The sequence below is a fragment of the Fopius arisanus genome, unplaced genomic scaffold (genome assembly GCF_000806365.1).
Source record: "Fopius arisanus strain USDA-PBARC FA_bdor unplaced genomic scaffold, ASM80636v1 scaffold00014, whole genome shotgun sequence".
In the NCBI taxonomy this organism is placed as follows: domain Eukaryota; kingdom Metazoa; phylum Arthropoda; class Insecta; order Hymenoptera; family Braconidae; genus Fopius; species Fopius arisanus.
In genome coordinates this window covers 71,177-93,042 of record NW_011887753.1, presented here as the reverse complement: position 1 = coordinate 93,042, position 21,866 = coordinate 71,177, and the positions used below count along the sequence as shown (strand labels likewise).

The 21,866-nt window shown below is 38.7% G+C and overlaps 3 protein-coding genes across 7 annotated transcripts; all 3 read right to left on the bottom strand.

Moving 5' to 3' along the window:
- Positions 1–157: 157 nt before the first annotated feature.
- Positions 158–6,019, bottom strand: LOC105263210 (serine/threonine-protein kinase SIK3). 5 transcript variants are annotated; one of them, XM_011299259.1, is made up of 11 exons: positions 5,822–6,019; positions 4,858–5,154; positions 4,319–4,734; positions 3,579–4,147; positions 3,306–3,442; positions 3,071–3,221; positions 2,324–2,461; positions 1,942–2,163; positions 1,610–1,806; positions 1,338–1,538; positions 1,076–1,200 (listed from the first exon to the last, which is right to left on the bottom strand). In XM_011299259.1, the coding sequence occupies exons 1-11, from the start codon at positions 5,972–5,974 to the stop codon at positions 1,168–1,170; spliced, it is 2,514 nt and encodes an 837-aa protein (XP_011297561.1). In that variant the 5' UTR covers positions 5,975–6,019; the 3' UTR covers positions 1,076–1,167. The 5 variants fall into 5 exon arrangements, with proteins under 5 accessions (XP_011297557.1, XP_011297558.1, XP_011297559.1 ...); XM_011299255.1 differs by having other exon boundaries at positions 158–1,538; XM_011299256.1 differs by having other exon boundaries at positions 158–1,538; positions 1,942–2,118.
- Positions 6,020–7,143: 1,124 nt separating this feature from the next.
- On the bottom strand, positions 7,144–18,657 carry LOC105263209 (uncharacterized). The gene is made up of 4 exons (XM_011299254.1): positions 17,701–18,657; positions 11,525–11,828; positions 10,337–11,143; positions 7,144–9,669 (listed from the first exon to the last, which is right to left on the bottom strand). The coding sequence occupies exons 2-4, from the start codon at positions 11,818–11,820 to the stop codon at positions 8,994–8,996; spliced, it is 1,779 nt and encodes a 592-aa protein (XP_011297556.1). The 5' UTR covers positions 11,821–11,828; positions 17,701–18,657; the 3' UTR covers positions 7,144–8,993.
- A 110-nt stretch (positions 18,658–18,767) lies between these two features.
- On the bottom strand, positions 18,768–21,816 carry LOC105263208 (aminoacylase-1). Its single transcript, XM_011299253.1, has 5 exons — positions 21,535–21,816; positions 20,708–20,877; positions 19,997–20,497; positions 19,422–19,712; positions 18,768–19,202 (listed from the first exon to the last, which is right to left on the bottom strand). The coding sequence occupies exons 1-5, from the start codon at positions 21,632–21,634 to the stop codon at positions 19,059–19,061; spliced, it is 1,206 nt and encodes a 401-aa protein (XP_011297555.1). The 5' UTR covers positions 21,635–21,816; the 3' UTR covers positions 18,768–19,058.
- Positions 21,817–21,866: the final 50 nt, after the last annotated feature.

Sequence of the window (21,866 nt, the reverse complement as noted above, 5' to 3'; positions counted from 1 at the left end):
TAATGTGCTCCATGTACATATGAAAATACGTACGCACGCATACAGCGAACAAAAATTTAATCAATTAATATTTGTATAACTCGACTTATCATAGTCAGCGGATAATTTCAGACGTACGCTCTAAAATTTCCATTTCATCTCGGATATGCAGTATTTATTTTTTTGTGCGTATGATCGTAATACGCGTTAAATTAATATTGGAATTAAATATAACAGTTTTACAAGTGCCTGATAAAATAATTACATGAACACCATTTTTGCAATTGTAAAGGTCAGTATATGATTACTGACTGAAGAAAACAAAAACGTTAACCTCAATTATAATCGTTTAAATTCATCGACGATGAAGCCAACGATCTCTCAAATATTATATTACACAAATATTTACAACACTTTTCCACCTCGCGTGGCCATTCTCTTCCCTACATAAAAACAATGACAGACAAAAAAAAATTGGAATGTACGTGTAAATAATGATTTATCTAAATCTCTGAATGGGTTAATTCAATAGTTTTGGCGTTAATCAAGTGTTGTCAGCTACTGACGTATTTACATATTAATTCCAGCTATTTACAACGATTAAACCCAATTGAAGTCTAGTGAATAACGGTATCAATGTCGCCATTAACACAATAAATCCGTTAATTTCATGATAATTGATTGAAACGTAACAATCTGTACACAGTGTCACTCGAAAGCCGATGGGGTGACGTCAACCAAAATGCATATGCGTATGTATACATCGTAAAATGATGAAATAATTCAGCACGTGATTATGATTTAGGCGTTAAACAATCATCTGGATAATTTCTAGTGCACGTACGTGTACGTAAATAGGTATATATACATATATGCAGTATGCACGATGCAATACTGATTTTGAGTTGGTGTTTTGAGACACCAGGAATAATCATTACAAGGAATGTACATAATAAAATGTCAAATATTGGAGATTTACGTGCTAACCCTTTGGTTGGCATTAAATAATATATTTGACTTGGACACAATTGCGTGTCTTCTTGTCAAACGGTGATGCAAGAAATCAATTGTTGACATAGTTGACTGTACTGCAACTGATCACCACTTATTCGTCGCATTTTAATTCCCTTAACTTCTCGCTCCTCAGATTCGCATACTCTCAATTCAATTTGTACACCTCCAGGATATTCAAGACTCAGTCCACCACCAGCGACCTCCTGTCTTGAGAATATAAATCCTTTTGGTGGTGCATGTGCATCTATTATTTGCTTAACACGACCTAGTATAGCCTCTGAATTGAGACGACTCGATTCATCGGATAATGTTACTTCTACCTCGGTTGACACTGGTGAACTTACTGAATGTAATCGACCTATTCCTCGAGTTATGCTCGGACGAGATGGATCACAGGGCTCTGAGATTATGAAACTTGGTAGTGGACTGTAGTGAGGAAAATTGTCCTCCAGAGAGTCCACTGATGGTGATGGTGATGGTGTACATCCGACAAGGGTTACCTGACCCCCTAGCACATCAGTCACCGATATTTGAGGTGGTATTTTCTTGAGTAACACATTTTGCTGCTGTTAGAATTTCATTTAAAAACTTTTAATGGCTATTGCAATTTAATTACCCTGAGCATATCAACCGGGTGTTCCTCCTGAATCATATCGAGAGCAGGACTATTGCTCGGTGAATAACTCACTGGCGTTGTTGCTGGTGATCTGTGATGACGTAGGGGACTCAAATCCAGAGGGGCTGTAGGTGGCTGTGTGGGAGTACCATGAACAATACTCCCTTGCACCGGTGCTGTTGTCAAACCACTGAGACCTACGCAATGTCCAAATGTCAATCTCCATTTCGTCATAACAAGTCATTGCCAATACAATCTCAAATATAATTTCTAATAAACTATTATAAACCATTGGCATACTACTTGTGACTTTAATCCATTAACTAATTTACCCTGAGTGATGGCTGCAACCCCTCGTTCATGAACTGGAGAGCCTGGAATACTGGCTGGACTGTGCGAGGGTGAGGCAAGTCTCTGGAGCTGCTGATACTCTTGCTGAATGGCCTGAATGCCAGGGCCAGGCGGACATGAGCCCTCAGACGCTCTTCTCACAGGTGAATATCGTTCGGCTGCAACGTGAGTAGTAGGTTCTTTATAAGAATCTCGGCTGCCTGCTGTAAAATCGTTAGTCCACTCATGACATTATTTCACATTTATCAATGATTAATACTCTCATGGCGTATGATCTATTTACCACACTCATTAAACACAGCTTAATGAAACTATTTGGACTCGAAGGATCGTCAAAACTAATTGGTGCTAAACGACATTTACCAGCTCCAACAGGATAGAGTGAGGTTTTCTTGAGATGAGGAAGCCCAGCTGCCCTTAAATGACAAGGCAGCAGTCTCGATGGTAGATATGCCCTATTCATCCTAGCTTCCACCTCCATGACCAGTTCCGGATTTATAACTACATGCATTGTGTTTACACCGAGGCATGGTACAAGTGCAGCCGGATACAACAAACCATGCAGATATTTTTCAAATAATACAAGGAAAACCAAAACAAAAAAAACAGAAAACAAATAAACACACAGTTATGGTAATAACAAATAAAACATGGTGTCGCAGATAAATATGCTTTAATCAAGAATATCATAATAGACTCGACCATTTGTGGATCGTTCAGTTGGGAATTAAATAATTCTTGATTCGAGAATATTTCAGCAGCAAAGGGATGAAATGAGGCAAGTGGTTTTAGAAATTTTCCTGTCCTTCCCGTGCTTATCAGTTAAATCTGTATTATTGATCGTAAATAACTGAACAGTAGAGAGTTGTAAAGATAAGAGATATTGTTTGTCTGACCGTTTTTCTTAATTTAAGACTGATTTGATAAATGTGTCAATTACGTATGCATGAATGAATGATATACGTGAGAGGGTGCAGTGTCAACTAGTCTACATTTGTCATGGCTGTCATAATTTAATCACAACAATTTGGATGAATACGAGGAGAGGCAAACACCAATTGTATATTTCACACGTGAATAACTTGAATGATTGAAAAAAAAAATTATTACCTGGCCGTTGCATAACAGCTGTGAGACCACTTCGTCGTCTTCTGTCACTACCACTCGTTGAACTTGCACTACTTCCACCACCACTACTATCCGGGCTCCCTGTACTTACACTCAGTGTTTGAGAGCACTGACCCAACGTGGGGCTTCCACCCTGTGAACAATCCAATTGCCATTTAATTCTATAATCGAAAAAAATAAAAGAGAACAAGCACTAATTTATCTGAGTGTTTTATACAGATTGCAAGTGTTCTCTGCTGCCTGGCTGACTCCAGCCACTCTCTTCACCATTTCCTGTCCCATTTCCATGCTGCTGTTGGTAGAATACGTGTAGATTTGCTCCACCATCCGATGCTCTCCTCCCAAAACTGCTCGCTGTTTAAAAAAAAGGAATATTCCATTTTTAGTACAACCCCAAAATTGATTAATGAGAAAGGGAAGGCTGATAATATAGAATTGTTATTTAATTAATCGAAATTGATCTACGATGTTTATCGGAGAGAAAACTTACTGGCTCCCATGACTGGCGGTGGTTTTAACAAATGCTGATCCTTGATTTGGAAATTCTGTGGCGGTTGATTTTGCACCAGTGGAAGATTCAGTGGTAAATTAGTCTGCGGCAGCATATGTGGGTCAACATTGCACTGCATCATTGGCAAAAGGCCAAGAGGCGGATATCCACCAGGTGCATAATTACAGGCGTAAGGATAGGGCGATGATGGCTGGTGGGCCGTGTCACCAGGTCCCACAGTGTGTCTCCTGGTGGCATGATAGGGTGTGCCAGGCGGTAGATTGAGTCCAATTCGCTCTGATTCACACTCCGCCTCAGTGTCACCGAATTTCTCTAACTGGTGAGCACCGTCAGCCATATAATCCCCTGGCAATGTCTGCATACTTGGTAAACTCTGCATTGAGAATTCCAGACGGTCAGCGAGCAAATGATAAATTGCCGATACGTGATCAAACGCGTTTCCTTGTATGGATTTTAATAGAGTGTCTGCGTCCAGACCAGGCAGTCTCAGCATATTCTCTATTACCATTTGATTAATAGGCTGAGAGAGAGTTGTTTCAGGACTGCACCTGGAGAATTGGTTTTTTTTTTCGTCGTGAAAAAAATTATTCCATCGAATTGCGAGATAAATAGCAAATTTATCTAATTATTTCCCAATTCCTCACAGAAATTTCGGTGTGTCTGTTAGTTTCCGAGATAGTGAGCGAAATGTGGGAATAAAATGAAAGTGAAATAATTACCCTCCAGGTTCAGGCTCAGTGAGTCCATCTCCACCCATCCAGGGATGTGTTAAAATCTGTATAATACTGAGTCTCCTCTCAGGCTCAACAACAAGCATATGCCTTATCAATTTCTCACACTCGGCCGACATGAAAAATGGTATCCTAAATTTTCCTGAGATAACGACAGCCCGCAACAACTGCATAGTGGGTCCATCAAATGGCAATGCACCGCACACTAATACATACAATACAACACCCAAACTCCACACATCAGTTCTTGGGCCGTCATAATGTTTACCCTCGAATATTTCGGGAGCTGCGTAAGGCGGTGAACCACACCAAGTGCTCAAAGGCACACCCGGTGTATATTCATTACTGAATCCAAAATCAGCGAGTTTAATATTATTGTCTGCATCAAGGAGTAGATTCTCAGCCTGAATATGAAAGAAAAATAAAAAAACAAACGAAAAGATTAATGTGCTAATTGACAGAATAAACGGTGTGTCATGTGAGAATCCTCAAGGTAAACAATAAATAAATAAAACTCATATTTCAACCTTAAGATCTCGATGAACGACTCGATTCTGGTGGAGATAGTGAACAGCCTGTACAATCTGTTTGAATATTCTTCTCGCCTCAGACTCTGACATTCTCCCATTACGCACTAGATGATCAAATATTTCACCCCCAGGTGCATACTCAGTAACCAAATAAATCATTTTTTCAGTCTCCATTACTTGATAAAGCCTGATAATGTGGGGATGCCGCAGTCTCTTCATTATGTGAACCTCACGAAATATTTTAGCTAAATTCTCCTCACTGAGTTTTGTCTTGTCTATTATCTTGATTGCAACCTGAAATATTGTGGATAAATCATTATCATCGAACTATTATCAAACACGATATGTTCCCATTGGTCTAGGATTGACCTGGAAAGGTCTTTTTGCACGTTGAAGACGAAAAAAAGTGTCTCACAGCGGTGGATAATAACGAGAATTTATAAATTTCACTCGTTCATGTGGCTCTATGTTATCTAGTGGAGATAGACAAACTATCGTATTACAATCATCTCTTGCTTCCGGTAATTACCGTATCTCCAGATTAATAGAGCGATGATAACGATAAAGTATTGAACCACATGACAATCGAGGGATTTTCGTGGTAGGAATCCAAGTGTTATGGGATTTAAATTGATCGAGTGATTCATTGAATGAGTGGACTGAAGAGAACGACTAGTTGTTGGTAATTTTTTTTTTATTGGAGCAGTTAATAGTCTCAGGAACGACATGACAGTCGTCTGTCGATCAATCATAACGAGGAACAATGAGGATTTAGGGGATAATGAGGGCTGTGGGGGGTAAACAGCTGCGAGTAACTAGTGTTGAGACAATGAGCAATTGTTTAATCATTCGGTTGTTTAGTTTTTGTTGACTGAATGGAACGAGTGTTGTGAGGGGATTTGCAGTGTTCGTTATGCACGGGAGGTGTGAAAATAATGAAAAATATCATGGCCATTCATACCTTGGATTTAGTAACGACGTGGGTAGCCATCTTGACAACAGCAAAATTACCCTTTCCAATAGTTTTATCCAATTCGTAATAACCAACTCGTATAAGTTTGTTGACGGAAAATTGCTGTGATACCTCATTGTGCGACGTCGTCGCGGATGCCATTTTTTACAATCACTTGTGAGTTACTCGCACGATACGAACCCGTTGCCAATCACCTACTGGTTAGTATATTATTATTGCCGTTAGGGGCGCCTCTTATTTTTCAAAGCGTCATCTAACTATTTTTTCATTTTTTACTTTAACTAATTCAATGAGAAACAATTAGTTGAAAAAATACATTCGGTGGAAAATTGTGGGGCATTACGATTTAGGTAGGAGATCTCAATTTTTTTTATTACCTTTTATTTTATCGTACGTGAATTTTCATTGCCCTTTCAGGGACACGGAGATAACGAAAAAATCGATAGAAAATCAATATCAATTTGGAGGGGTTGAAGGTGTCTTATCGATTCTGTCAGGGCATTTTTCAAGTTTCCAATTTTTTATTGATAATTGCAACTATTCGTGGGTTTTTTTTTAATTATTGGGGTCATTAATTGATAGGGATTAAAATAATTGTGGGAAGGAATCGTGGAGAAATGTTTTATTTAGGAAGAATCAAATTTATAATTCATGAGTTCATTATGGAGATTGGAGTTGTTATTTCGGGGGGTAAAGGGATAATTTTTTATGAGCTTTGGATTTTTATTTTCATAGGAATAAATTCAGCCTTCAATGGTTTTTTTCGCGCGTTGGAGAGCTCGTGTAATTGAATGAGTAAATAATGATTGAGGTCATCGATCAATGAAATCTCGCAGATCATGTTTCAAAATCGATTTTGAGTTTCCGGATTTAAAATATTTAACCATTATACTTTTCCCGCCCAGTCTTTGTCGATATTCACAGCTCTCATTCGAATTTGTTTAAAAAAAATCAAGACAATATTTTTATCCTTGCGAATAAACCGGAAATCTTAGAACTGCTCGCGACCCGCAAAACAAAATAGGGAAACCGGACATTTCAATATTCACAGCAGTACAAAATACTCAATTATTTAGTATACAGTACTATTATTTGTCGTATCTAGTCATTTCAAGGACTAACGGGTTAAAAAATAATACATGCAGTAGCTATGACAAGCAGTGTTCAAAATATCAATTTGGCCCGGCTATTTCCAGTCGTATTGCGTTTGAGGAAGAAAAAAAAAGAATCACCGAGCGAACACATGAAATGTTAACCATATCACTCCGAAAATCCGTTCTGTAATAAATTCACCGCTAGCAGTAAAAAGAACAAATATTTTGTGACAAATTACAAAGAGATATTTATTATTACTGAGATATACACGTAGCAAAATGCAGTTAACGACATTTCAATTCACTCATTAACCGCTGTTAAATGCCATTCTCCTGGTATTTTTTTTTTCTATTTTTTAATATTTTTTCTTACGAAATAAATGAAAAAATTTTACAAACTAACTAATGGTACCGAAATAGTTCCATTGCTCTACCTCTCTATCAAGTATATACAATCACTGTACAAACTTATGATTAATAATACATTATGGTGATTGTTAACGACACAATCGACGGAGAGCTTGAAATACTGCTCTTGACAATGTAATACAATATTTTCTCGCAATATCAGTAACGATTGCCAATCAGGGCAATACTGTAGTGCCTGTGAACACCAAATCTTTGTTTTAAGTAAAAAAAAAAAATATATCCAACAGATGTAACGTATTGCTGCTGTAGAAATAATTGTTCACCAGATTTTCCATCCTCACTACCTCAAAGACATAAATTAGACACTGAACGTTTGCCAACGGGGTCATCAATTTTTCACCTCTCCATTCAGTTTCATTCCACAATCATAAACACATTTAACCATCGCAGATCAATCTCGATAACTTAACATTAACTCTATTGAAGTGATTGTTTTTTCATTGTCATTTATTGATCCTGTACAATTCAGTTTCAATTGACTGTTACCTCTGTATTATTATTTGTACTAATTATGTAATCTGCGAGAAAAAAAAAAAGAACCTAGTAATTATTGTTTTCAGGTATACAATTGCAAAATCATCTACACTTATCGATCGAGTTTATATACGCAGTGTATATAGGTTTTTATATATAAAGTATGTATAAAGAACTTTATAATACATCAGTCTGGCCATTTGGGGCTGTCCAAATACTTATTAATGATTACAATTTTATTCGCTGCTTTGCAAAATTACATTCTTTTGAGACCTTCTTTTCTCTCTCTCTCTCTCTCTCTCTCTCTCTCTTTTGCTCTCTCTCTCTCTCTTGCTCTCTGTTTCCATTACTGAGCTGCGTATTCTTTTTTTTAATGTGGATTTTGGATTCTTTCAATGCATTCGTGCTACCGAGGAATTCAAGTGATACATGGATGTATAAATCTGTGTTGACAGCCGAGACTAATCATATACAATAAGTTTTAAGTGAACTTGATGAATATACAACTGAAACCAACTCAGTTTGATTGATTACGAGGAAGAACTGTGTTATATATTTTTTTTCCCTTTTTTTCTCTTAATTTTTTACATTTATCGAACTTGTTAGAAGCTCATCGCCCTCTCTGTTTCTCTCCATGTAGAATAGGAATATAAGTGTAATTGACAAAAACTGAAATAAAGTCTGATTGACATTGATGATATTTCCTGAGAAATAGTAACACTTGATTTTAATGTATGAAGTTTAAACAGTTGACCAATTACCTCGATGAAATGCGTATAAAACTTGCTATTAACATTCCTTCCATTAACCGTACGTTTTAGTAACTTTTATGACTTTAATGACAAAGATGGTATAAAAAATCGTTAGCAAATCTACATATTACGTATAGATACACCAACTGAAGTAAAAAAAGATTAATTTTTGCATTTTTCTTTACACAGCCTGAGTACGTACAAAAATATTAATTTATAATTCAATAATTAAAAATTACGGGGAGGGGGAGGGAGGGGTTGCGGTTGCCAGAGGAAAAATAGTATGCATCGTTATAATCGATAACGATTTATCATTTTCACTTCAGATGCACAAACTCCTCTGTATCCCAGTGAGATCTTTATGTATCGAGTTAGAGAGGACGAGGAGGATGAAAAATAAATTGTTATAATCTACTCGATTTTGAGAAAAGTACCGTTTGTCGTTGGAGTTCTAACGAGAAGGGGAGTTTTCCTGCGTGAAGGTGTTACTGATTGATAAACGTAATTTCCCTGTATTGTTCCGCCGACATTTTTTTGCCTCTTCATTGTACTCGGACTGAGTTCGTACTCGAATGACTTTTGTTTGGAGATATTGAGTTGCATGTGCAGTGATTCTTTGTTTTCCTCAATTTCTAAGTCATCGTAGAGGTGTTCGGTGATGTCAACGTCGCAGTCCTGACTGCTCTCGTCATAACTGTCAGTGACTGAGTTGGCAGCAACGTGACCGAGGGCTGGCTCATTGTACACAACATTTTCTTCAGCTGTCTCATCACCAGAGCTCTCAGTCTCTTCGGACATGTCACCACCGTTACCAGCGTATTTCATTTCTCCACGCTCCAGGAGCTCCAGGTGATCTGGATATATCATTGCTTTTTTTATCGCCAATGGATCCTTCCTCGACCATTTTTGCACCTCCTCGTCCATTTTAGCTACTTTTGCGGGGTTTATGGCCCACAGGCATCCTTTTCTCTGATTACCGTTGCCAGCCGGCTTCTCTATCTTCTCGAAACATTTGTTCAGCGATAAATTATGTCGTACTGAGTTCTTCCAACCGTTCGGGGCCGTCTTAAAGTAGGGGAAGTGCTCACTGCAATTGGAAAAAACCATTTGTTAATTTTTTTGCGACTCCAGCAGTTTTAGTTCTGCATTAAAATGATTTTCTTCTCAATTATTTTCACAATCTTGTAGTTCATAAAAAAATTGCCATTTTGCAATGGTTCTAGACATTTTTCTACAAAAGCATAAAATTTATTACTGTTGTGAAAAAATTGTAAGAACATGAGAAGAATTTTAATGAAAAAAAATTGCGAAATTACTTGAATATTCTGAAAGAAATAATTTAGTTATTGTTGGATATTAGGGAGAATGAGGGTGATTGCATAATGTTACTGTTGGGACTGTACCACTGATGTGACCGAGTGTGCCCCAACTTAGGGACGCACACCTGGTGTTTGCAGACAGAAGGGGACCGAAGGGAACCCCTCGACAAAATGGCAGCAATATGCTGTGTACTAGGATTTCGAGGGTACACCCGGTGGACTAAAATTTCACTTCCATCTGCGGTGTTCTCTCAATTTTCAAATTACTAATTTACCAACCCAAAAAAATCCCATCCTCTCCTTAAATTACGGGATTAATTAAAAATACCCAAAAAATATCCATAAAATTCAGATATTTGGAGTGGTAGCTTTTTCTACCACGAATTTGTAATAAAAAAATTGAAAAAATCATAATATGTTATACTTTTAACGTACCACATGAAATTATAAATTTCGGATACTGGTAGTGATCCAGTCTGGCTGTTCTTGAGTGCCATAGCAATAAGACAGGAATAAGAATAGGCAGGTTTTGGATATGGTTTCTCCTCGTACTCGAGCGGATCAAATTCCTTCTTCAATGCCGGTGGTGATGATACAGCACCAGGTGCAACATGATGTATATTATTATTATATATCTGTTTTCTGATGTGATGGGGTGTGTGGCCAGTGGTACTTTGAACGAGCTTGAAATTGCCAACTCTAATGTGCGAGAAGGAATTAACTTTTTGAGTAGTCGTTGATTTTCCAACACTCTGCGGTGACAAAGTCTTGATCATTCCTGAGTTTATGTTCAAGAGTTGTTGCTGAGGTTTGCACTTTATTCTCATAGTACTGATGTTTATTTTATTCTCATGCTCCTCCTCCGAGTCCTCAGCCTCATCCACATCCTCTTCCTCCAGCTCCTCTTCATCACCATCCTCTTCCTCCTCATCGTCTTCCTCATCCTCATCCACTTCATCCTCATCACCTTCCTCTTCATCTTCTGTCTCGGTTATGTCATTGTCGTATTTGTCGTTGGCTACCTCGTTATGATCCATCTCAATCCTCTGTTTCTTGGCGTTGTTCTTCGCTGATATGAGAAAATTTCGTCTAGCTGGTAATGCCGTGGCCGACGTTTTTATCATGGAGGATGTCTGGGTTTCATTTGGCGTTGGAGATCTCGTTGTGATATGTGGCATTACTGAATTCGGATTTACCATTACTGATGCTGCATCGCCTCCGCTGATGTCAAGATTGTAATTACTGCGAAATTGAAAATTCAATATTCAATGAATTAATTTCATTCTTTCTTTATTCTCCCTATAAAATTGAAATACATGTTCAATAATATCGTGAACATTGAAAGCTTCAAATATCCTAATCCAATTCAACTGAATAAACTCCTGAGAACTCCTTCCGCGAAATGAAAGCAGATGAAACAAACCGAGTATTTTGAGCGGTGATTAAGAATGAGCGATAGTTCATTGACCCAACTGAAAGCGAATTCGCGAATTACGTCGCTTGGAAACGATCGATCAAAAGACAGGCCAGGCTCTAAGCGGGTCAGTAATCCCTTTAATTTATTCAATGATTCGCCCCGACGTACGAAAAATTCACCCAAAAATATTCCACCACCGTTATTACCTGTGTGAACTGTTGCTGTTGCCATTGAGTAAACTCGTTGATCCAAACCAACCGTTGATATCACCCTGGCATCCAACGGGATCATCGTCCATCTCCAGAGGTGACAGATCCGTGAAATTGAATCCCAACTCTGGATGTCCACCGATGACACCCTCAATTTCACATTTTATGTCGACGTCAAGCATCTCTTGGAGAGATAGACTGTCGGTGCCGAGGTAATAGTCCATTGTGAGCCAAGGGTCCCTCGTAGGTCCCTGATCTAGCCCAGTGCTATGTCTACTCTCTGTATCCAACATTCAAGCGACTGAAACAGAGACCAATACTCTTCACTTTACCCCTTTAACAAATTACAATTGTGTATCGAAGTGGTAATGAAATATGGAAATATCTCCGGAATTACGGGGGATTATCAGATTTTCGTTTCTATCTTTTTTTTAGAGCTCACACAGCGCTGCAAAAAAGGGTATTATTACAATTTTTCTATCTCCATCGCGTCTCGAGATTTTCGATAAAAAGTCGATGTATTCTAGCGGTTATTGAACGGATTTATCTAGAGTCTTATTTGAATTTCAATTTCGTTGTTCTATTTAATCAGATGGTCACGCTATTTCCAATTTATTTAAATCTCATCAATATCGTGATCAATTTTTTCAATCGATTTTTTTATCATTTTCCGTAAAAAATGATGACGATGATGTAGAAGGCGAACAAATCTCCAAATGCTGAAATATATAATTCATTATGGAGTAGATGAAAGATGCAAGTCCCAAAATTAATTATTCGAAATATTATTCAGCGATATGAATGTACTCTTTGTGTTGTGGGGCCTCTTCTCCTGGACAAGGGCAATAGATTCTCGTTCAATGATACGTAAGTCTCTTGTATCGTGTGTAAGCGTGACCTCGCGGTTTTGCACACATACATTTGTTGCTAACATCCACACAGTGAGTGAAGAAAAAGGGTCTTGAACCCGACGATCTCTTGGTTGCAATAAATATACCTATATAGAAAGAAATATCCCCCTCTCAGCACCAGAAAGACCGGCTACTCCGTTTCTCGTGGGTGTGACTGACTCATAGTACTATACACCATTTACTATAGAGTGTGTGAAGACGTAGTAAAGCCCTCATTGGATAACATACACAGTACTATACGTTCAAAAATCACTCGATGTGTACACACTACAGAGTTGATTCAACTGTTGTTTGACCCGGGCTGCATTTTCGTCTAAATTATGAGATCCCCCTCGGTCATTCACAATTCTCAAATCCCCACGTTCAATTCAAAATTCGCAATCATAAATAATATTTTATTATTATATATATTGTCTCAGCGGAGATTGCATTTATTGCTTAATCATTAACTTGTCACTTAGAAATTTACGATTCAATTGTCAGTAATTATTGCTTGTTGGATAGAATTTATATCGTTGAAACTTGCTATCGAAAATGTTTGGATTATTTTTTTTTTCAGGGTTATTCGAGTTCAGTTGAGACTATCAGGGAGAATAATTGAGGACGAGAGTTATTGGAGTCTTAATTAGAATGAATTACGGAATGAGATAAAATTTATTTCTGCCAAATGCTCGTTTACTTGGAAGAAATATTCAGTCCACTATTAATATTTCAATACAGGAAAGAATAAATAGAATAAATAAAATTGGAATAAATGAAACAGAGGATTCAATCTAACAGCCATAAAATTCATGGAATTAAATTCTTCAATTTGCCAACTCTAAGACTAATCTTCACTCATCACTCTGAGTTCCACGTCCTCTTAATATTTGAATAAACTCGCTCCTCATTGATAAGCCCATCCCAACGATGAGTTACACCCAACTTTTATACATTTTATTTTTTTCCTCGAGATTGACCTCGAGTTTGCGAAATGGAAGGGTCATGCACGTCGTCGTGCGAGACGAAGTACAATCAGACAAAATGGGAATGAGAGAGTGAGAAAAATGGCAAAGAGAGATGGAAATAAACATCGGGGGCCCTCAACCTTACTTTTATTACCAGGGCACACAAGCATGACGGAGATACGGCCTTGAAAAAAATAAAGCCACCGAGACGAGGGGTGTTCATTAGTATCTCAAAAATGTATGAATAAAAAGAAGAGTGTGAAGACTATGAAAAAAAATCAGTGTAAAATACCCAGCGGGATCTCTCCAGACAGTCGCAGACAATATCAATATTAATTTCCGGAGTCCCCCATCCCGAGGGTCTTCTTCCGGCTGGGACTTTCCAAGAAGGTCCCAAAAATTCCTGGGAGGTCCTTGAATACCTCCCTCGAGATTTAAAATTCTGCACCAACGGATGCGCCAGGTTAGCTCAGCAGCAATAAACCCCTCATTCTGAAGAATTTCGTGAAGAATTCGAGAAGAAATAATGGAGTGGAATAAGCCAGGGTCATCCACAGTGACAATAAAATAAAAAAGATAATATAATTGAATATTGAGCCAATAGACAGCCATTGATGAACCAACACATGGAATATCTGTCTACGGAGGAGGTTTATGAAAATGATAGGATGGCGTACTACCAGCTATTGGTGTTTCTTTGTCTCTTTCTGATGGCTCAGTGTTTGCGAGAAATGAAGGGATAATAGAAGGAGAAAGGAATGGAGTTGTATTTGTTGGGTTGCACACACTTATTCACAACCCGTATCCTGTCCTATAGTGGCCGGTTTTCTTTGTGATCCCAGAAACAGAGTTGGTGGGATATACAAAGACAGAAAACCGGTTCTTCTTTGGGCCCACAACGGGGGCTACACGAGCTAAATCGAACCGCCAACTGGGACCTGGGCTTTAGTACATGTACATATATACATTTTTATCACCCCATCATTGATGGACCCTGGAAAATATGCGAAAAAATTACGCTCGAGGTTCAAATATGTTGATAATGTTACCCTAGAAGATAATGTTATCTTCTCTATTCTATATTCTATATTATTTTATTGAATCGTTATTAATTGAAGGTTTATTGCTGAATTTTCCGTTGCAATGTGAATTTAACGAATATAATGTGTAGACACAATAAAATAATATAGAATACTGGCAAAAATCCTGTGAAAAAATTCACTCTGCAGAACGAATGGAGAAGGGGACCTCGAGAGTTGGCCTGCGGTATATAATACGAGTTGTATAGAATGAACGGTCCCTTTGTTCGTGGGCCCCGGCGTTAGTTTTGGCCCACAACTCGCTGAAGAACCTGGGGGAATTGTCCTTCGGTTGGACGACAGGTGCGACTGCCAATAACCAAAAAGAAAAAAAAATAAAAGACCGAGGGAAGGAAGCATTTTCCACTCTGATGAGCAATGCACAAGATCGAGTTTCTTCATGGAGAAAAGAATGAACACGAGACCTTTTGTTTCTTGATAGTACACCAATGAATATGCGAATGTCGACGTTTTCAGAATTGTTTTAGTCGCGCCTGGGGATTTTCTACTCGTGGGTTTGCGGGGGGGTACAGGGAAAATAAGTAATGAGAAATATTTAACACCGGAAATACACGGGAAAGAGAGGATGTGGGGGAGTGAGAAGTCGAATATATATTCAGCCGATTTTTTTTCTTTTTAGACAAGTTACTCCCGTCGTTGATATTCAAATTTTATTCCTCACTCGTATGTCACTTTTTATGGGACTCATTTCGAGAAATTTTTATTTTCCCACCTATCTGGGGAGCATACTAAGCACCGGGAAGTTGTAATTTCAGGACGTGGGGAGAAATTAAAAGGTTCCTTGAACATTTAAAATTAATATTTTCTTTTTGGAGGCTGAGGTTGGTTGTGTCAGGTATAGGAAACCTGGAGGATTCCTCCACGTCGTTTAGAAAAAGGTGGAATTCCTGTTGAGAGACCATTATTTACCCGAGGGCAAATGTACCTGAGTTTTCGGGGATTACTTGCAACATTTGGGGGAGAATCGATACAATGACCGTGAAAATCTCTACGCATTCTTTTCTATGGACCTTCGGGGAAAATTAAAGGAGGAGCTTTAGAAACTTATTTTCCTCCTGCAATTCCCTTTTTGCAATGGACCTTGAAGATTTTTTCTTTCCACTGAACCAAAGTACTCCCTGATTTTCAAGATTACTCTTGACTGCTCACAAGTGAAATTTCACAAGTGAAAAGCAGAATTAACTTGAATTTTAATTGATTTGAAACGGAAATAATTTTTTTTTTCGCAAACGATTGAGATATTTAATAGAGGTCTGGACCGTTTGGTCGACGATGTGTTGGTTGGGGTTGGCATCCCCCTCATCGTCTCGTTTTGCGAGTATCGATCTGATGGCTCCCCACCAGTTGAGTAAATGAAAGAGGGGCTGAAGTCCACCCCTATGTGCGCAAAACTGTCTGCAACCCCCTATAGCCCATGTGTACGTATAACTTTTGTTCTCTCTTTCGCTCTGGTCGTTCTCTTATTCCATTGCGGCTCCTCCAAAGGGGTTAAAAAAAAGAGGGGAGCGATGAAGACAGAGAATCCAACGAGAAAAACTGGCGGGTATATAAAAATACTGAGGGCAATGCTCGAAAAATTCAACAGTGGAATTACCTTTTCGCAATCACTCCCTCATTCCCTCAATTTCCAATTAAATTCTTATCCAGTCACCTCCCTATTTCCATATTTATGATTGGTAGTAGAAAATATTGGGTTACATAAATTATCTGGATTGTCCACAGTGAAACTCTGGCCTCGGCATATTGTCAAAGTTTCATGACAGGAAGAGAATAAAGAGTCTATTGAGTTCCAGATAAAAGGCACTCGTCAGGGTCATGTCGGCGAATTTCGAAAAGATGAAGATTAAGTATTTCTGCCGCTGAATTATTTCCTAACGTTTTTTTTTCCTTTTCGGGTTGACCTTGACAGCGGCAAGAGAGCGTTAGAAAACGCAAAACTGCGAGGTGAAAGTACAGGGGAATGAGAATATAATTTTTTTTGCTCAAAATTGTTGATGTGAATCCGAATATTTCGGTGAGACTGAAATTCATAAAAGCTAGGAAGAGAGAGACTAGGCTGAAATAAATATAAATAGAGTAGACGGGAATATGAAATTGAGGGAAATTTGTGGAAATAAAAATTGTGGGAGTGGAGAAGCTCGAATGGTCAAAATGACTGGAGGGAATTTATTTTGGGTTGAAGGCTGCAACCGAGGGCTGGGTTTTACACAGCAACTTCGTACCAGGATACTTCCTGCGGTGTGCATATGGCATGGGGATCTGGCCGTTCTCAACCCAAGACTGGAACCGAGAGAAGAGGGGGGGAAATGAGGGTTTTAAGTTCTCAGAAGGTTCCCACGGTCAAAACTTTCCCGCTCAGTTTATTCAATGGGGTAGGTCCCAGCAATCGAGGGTGTGCAAATCACTAAAACCATAAAATTCTCTGGAATTACCATTTTTCACTCTCTTCCCACTCTTAAAAATCCTCCAGTAGATTCATAGATCAATTATTACTATTATTCAATACTTCTTATCTTCATCCTCATCCTCTCTTATCAAAATACTGTTGAGGTAGGTTTAAGTCCCAAAACCAGTTGTAGACCCCAGACCCGAATAAAATACCCAACACCAGTTTTCCCGCTAAAAGAATAATCCCCAGAGGCCGGCACAAAGAGGCCAGAAAAAAAAATGTCCTCGAAAAATCTCCAAGTGGTCCAGACTTTCCCGCCCGCCACATGTCAAGCGGTTGTCACCGAAAAAAAAAATTGGTCGAGAAAAAAAAATTTGCCATTGTTTGCGGGGCGGATTAATTGCTTTCCGGGGATTCCCCGGATTCCCCCATTTCCATTAAAATTTAAAAAAATGTAATTACAGATATTCCCCGGCTTCCACAGCGCCTGACATTTGACACCGAAATCCTACGATATTATCATTAATCTGCCCTGAGGAACGACCGAACCGACGAACAATGGCGAAACCCATATGCCCACAGGACAATGTGCAATAAACATTTGAAGAAAAAAAAAACAATGCAAAAAAAAAATGGCTGTTGATTACAATGTGGCCCTGCCGGCAGGGCGGGATGGTATCTTTTCTGGCGCCACATCGGAAACGGGGCTCTCGTATCTCAGAGCACGAGAAACCAGCCCGCCTTTTTACTTTCTCACCAACAGCCGAAAAATAAATACACGATTGACGATTAAAAAAATGATAAATACACGATAAAAATAACTTACCGTATTGTTGACGCAACGTATCGACGATATAATCCGTTAAAATCACAAATTTAACACATGTATTAACGATGGAATAATGTTTAATTGGGATATTGCCAAGTCCTCCAGACAACCATGTATAAAAACGGATCACCGACACAGGGCCCCCTTCACGGAACTGAAGTTACGTTGACGGCCGACTCGTGAACAAAGACCACGCACGATTTTCAAATCCCATCTATCTCATTGGTCACTAGTAGTCACGTGATATTCCCGCTCTCTCTCGTAAGATCGTATTGGCGGGCAATCGTATGGGGTGAATAGTCCAGTCTATTTCAAACAATTCTCCGATAATTACAGCACTAATCACCGATTTATACCTTTTTAATAATTTGACGATTTTTATTCGGATCGATTCAACTGTTTGCAGGTGAAATGAGACTGTTGTTCCCGCCTTTACGAGGAGAACTCACGATGGTGATCGCTGACCGGGTAAACAAACAGTGGCTCCACCGTCACCTCGGGACGAGTCTACCCCGACATCCCCACGTACAAAATGGCTGAGTCCAACGATTTCAATGACTTGTTTAATCGTTTTACGCGTTATCTTGAATTTTTTTATCACTGTAGTATTTTTTATGGGCCTTTGGTGAAATTTTTTGGCTCTTGGGGGTGAGTTTTTTAATAAGATATGAGGGCTTAGATTTTTTTCTCATTGTAATTGATATTGAGAGAGGGAGAGGGAAAATTGGACGAGTCTATTTTGGAGTGGGAAAGGGGTGGAGCTGGGGGAATTCGGGTGGGGGAATATTGGTTGAGGATGAAGAGGATGGGGTGGGGGTAATCCCAATGATGGTCTTTTTAAAAATATATACTGGCTATAAACGGAGGAATGAACGTTGGAGGGTAATATTGCACTTGAGATGTGTGATTGGGGTGATTGTGGAATATATTCCACTTGGACGGTTTTTTGGTTTTAATCTGAATTAATCGAGACATTGAGTATTGATTATTGGCGTTCGTGGGGAATTCTTGATGATTTTTAGACTTCGGGGGTTGATTTTTCGGTTGTTAATATTCATTGAAAATTTATCTTTCGCTTATGTATTTTTTTCTTAGATGATTAGTCAACAGTATAGACTCTGATGAATTATAACATTGATAACTAATATTTCTGTATAAAATATATCAAGGTACTGCAAATCTTTTGGTTTGTTTTTAAGGCACTTTGAATTTATCGATTCTGAGGGATTTTTAATCTCATGCGATTGATTATTGCACAATTCCCTCTATCATTTTTGGGGACATGCAGTTGTTTTCATACCCAGTACGAGAAATTTTTGGCATTTTCAGGTCTTTGGGGGTTTGTGATGACGGTTTTAAGCGTTTGCCACTGATGGTATAATACGCATGTAAATCTCGATTCCACGTAGGAAAATATTTTTGTTTAGATATTCGTCGTGATCGTGGAGCTTGATTGTCGTGTTGTTCATTGGAGAGAAACAGATTGCCGGAATACCAACCTGCAAATATATTAAATGAATACATTTAATCATAGACTCAATTAAATTTAATACCAGACATAACAAAAATACTCAAATAGTGAAAAAAATCAATTGAAATGACACAAGTAATTTTTTTTCTCATCAAACCCCATCTAATATTCAGGCAATGGGCTATCATAAAAATTATTGCAATAAATTCTATAAAAAATGTAGGAAAATATTTTGAAGATTGCGTACCTGACGAACGTAGCGACTGTCAGTGCCACCAGGAAAAACTTCGTTGCGCACATTCAGTCCCAATTCGTCACAGGATTTTTTGAAGGCAATCCAGAATGGATTGGAATCATCCAGCTTAGTGCTCTCGATTCTTGGGTTCTTCTGCTCGAAAGTAATCGTCACATTTTCACCGGCTTCCTTGCACCACCCTAGAATCTTCTGCTCCAACTCGTTGTGGTCCAGGGTCGGTGGAATCCTCATGTCGAAGACAGCGATGAGTTCCTCGGGAATGACATTCGTTTGGACACCACCCTGTGTAAAAAAAAAAATCATCAATAGCTCATGAACTCATTCATATTTTTTACCATTTTTCAGTCAAGTGTCATTTATTGGTTGTCACGTCAATTCACAGTTCTTATTATTTTATTTTATTTTTCTCAAGACGTGACGACTTCTAGTAAATACTCACGTTAATTCGACCTATAGAGATTATCCAATACATTCGTACAGACATGACAAGAGTAGGAAAATAATTCACCTTATAAATCATTTTAAAACGCCCAGAACTCTCCAGTCCATTGATATTATTTTTTTACCTTCAACTGATTGAGATTGATAGACAGAACATTGCCAGGTAGAGATGTTGCTGTGAGTTTCGAGGCCTCTTGTGCTCTCAAGTCCATGAATCGATCGATGATGACACGTATTTTTTCTCCAGCAGTGTTTGGCAGCATCAGAGAGCCATGACCAGGTTGACCATGACAGTGAACCCAGACATGCCAGATTGACCGTTCACCATTGAACATGAAGAATGTCTCGGTGGGTGAGGCACAGCCCTCGTCCAAAGAGAATCCAATGTTGAGGGCTTTGAAGTCATCTGTGTGGACGAATTCTCTCATACCCAGGACACCACCGATCTCTTCGTCTGGTACGAATGACATGTGGATGGTTCTCTTGAATGTCTGGCCATTCTGCTTCAGTCGTCTTATTGCCTCGAGGTATTGAATGCCCACACACTTCATGTCCTGGGCACCACGAGCAAAAATGTTCCCCTTGTCGTCCATGTGGGCATCGAAAGGCGGATGGGTCCACTTGTCCTGCAGAATTATATTCGATAAAAATCTGGATTATTCATTTTATTGATAATTTAATTGGGGAAAGTGTGATAAATCAATAATTATCATCGAATGTCCTTGCAATTGGACTTGTCACTCTCGTTTTCAAAAAGCCACACCTGAAATAACATTCCAGCGTCTCAGACGCCAGAAGTGCCTCGAAAACGAGACGATAATAATCAGAAAACTCACAGCAAAAACTGGAACCACATCCATATGGCTGTTGAGCAGAATAGCAGGTGCAGCAGGATCTTTTCCAATCCATGTTATCACGACGATAGGTTTTTTCTTATAAGGTTCGTAAACTCTGACTGGAAGACCAAGAGACACAGCCTGTCGACGTAGAAACGCCACGCAATCATCTGAGAATGAATTACATTGAAACAATCACCTGAATGAAAATTTAAATTGAAATAACCGCATCTCATAAAATCCTTCACACAATAATCCATAATTTAGACATTGATATCTAAAAATATTTAAACTATCAGGATGGGGCGGGGCCCTATGGCACGTCGTAGCGTCTCTCAACGTGACAGACGCTATCATTTCAATCAACCTGTTTATCACTCTTATCTGCCACGATCGCAATCCCCAAAATGATTTATCACCCCAAATAAAAATGAGTATAACCCTGAGAATCACGAGTCAGCAATTTCCGATAATTTAAAACAGCGAAAAATCTCAAGATCCGTCTTGGCGTCTCCCACTTTGAAATAATCACAAAAACGCGTAAAAAGGGCATATAACACCAATAAAAAAAGACATGACCTGATTGAGCAAATTGAGCTTCAATCACTGGAACAAGGAAACGTGCAATAATCCACTAAACGAGTCTTTATTCTGTAATAGAAGGTGCGATTAAGGTCATTTCACTATTTATAATGCACTCCCCTGCAGGCCTTATCTCACTGTTTACAGCATTTGAGGAATTATCAGTGAATTTTTTTTGTCATTATCAAAATGAAATGATATTAATGTCCTCATTATATTTATTAAGCGAATTTTTTGGGACTTACCGTAATTAACATCTGGCTGGACCGAGGGTATTCGCAGGTACTCACGAAAATTTTCTACAGCTGTTTCGTCCAGCTGAGTCTGAGAAGGTGAAGAAGACATCGTTGCGTAGGTGTATATATGAGTGTGAGAATATGCGCTTGCGTGGTAAATGTGTGATTGTGTAGTTTATGTACAGCTGGTTTAGTAATATATTTAACGAGTGTTGCTCTGGTGCACTCTGACTGCTATGATTCTGACGATTGAGTTCTCCTCATGCCTTAACGCAACATTTATTCACGACAATACGAGTATGTAAGGTATCACCAACACATGTGTATTCAGTGGTTTTGTA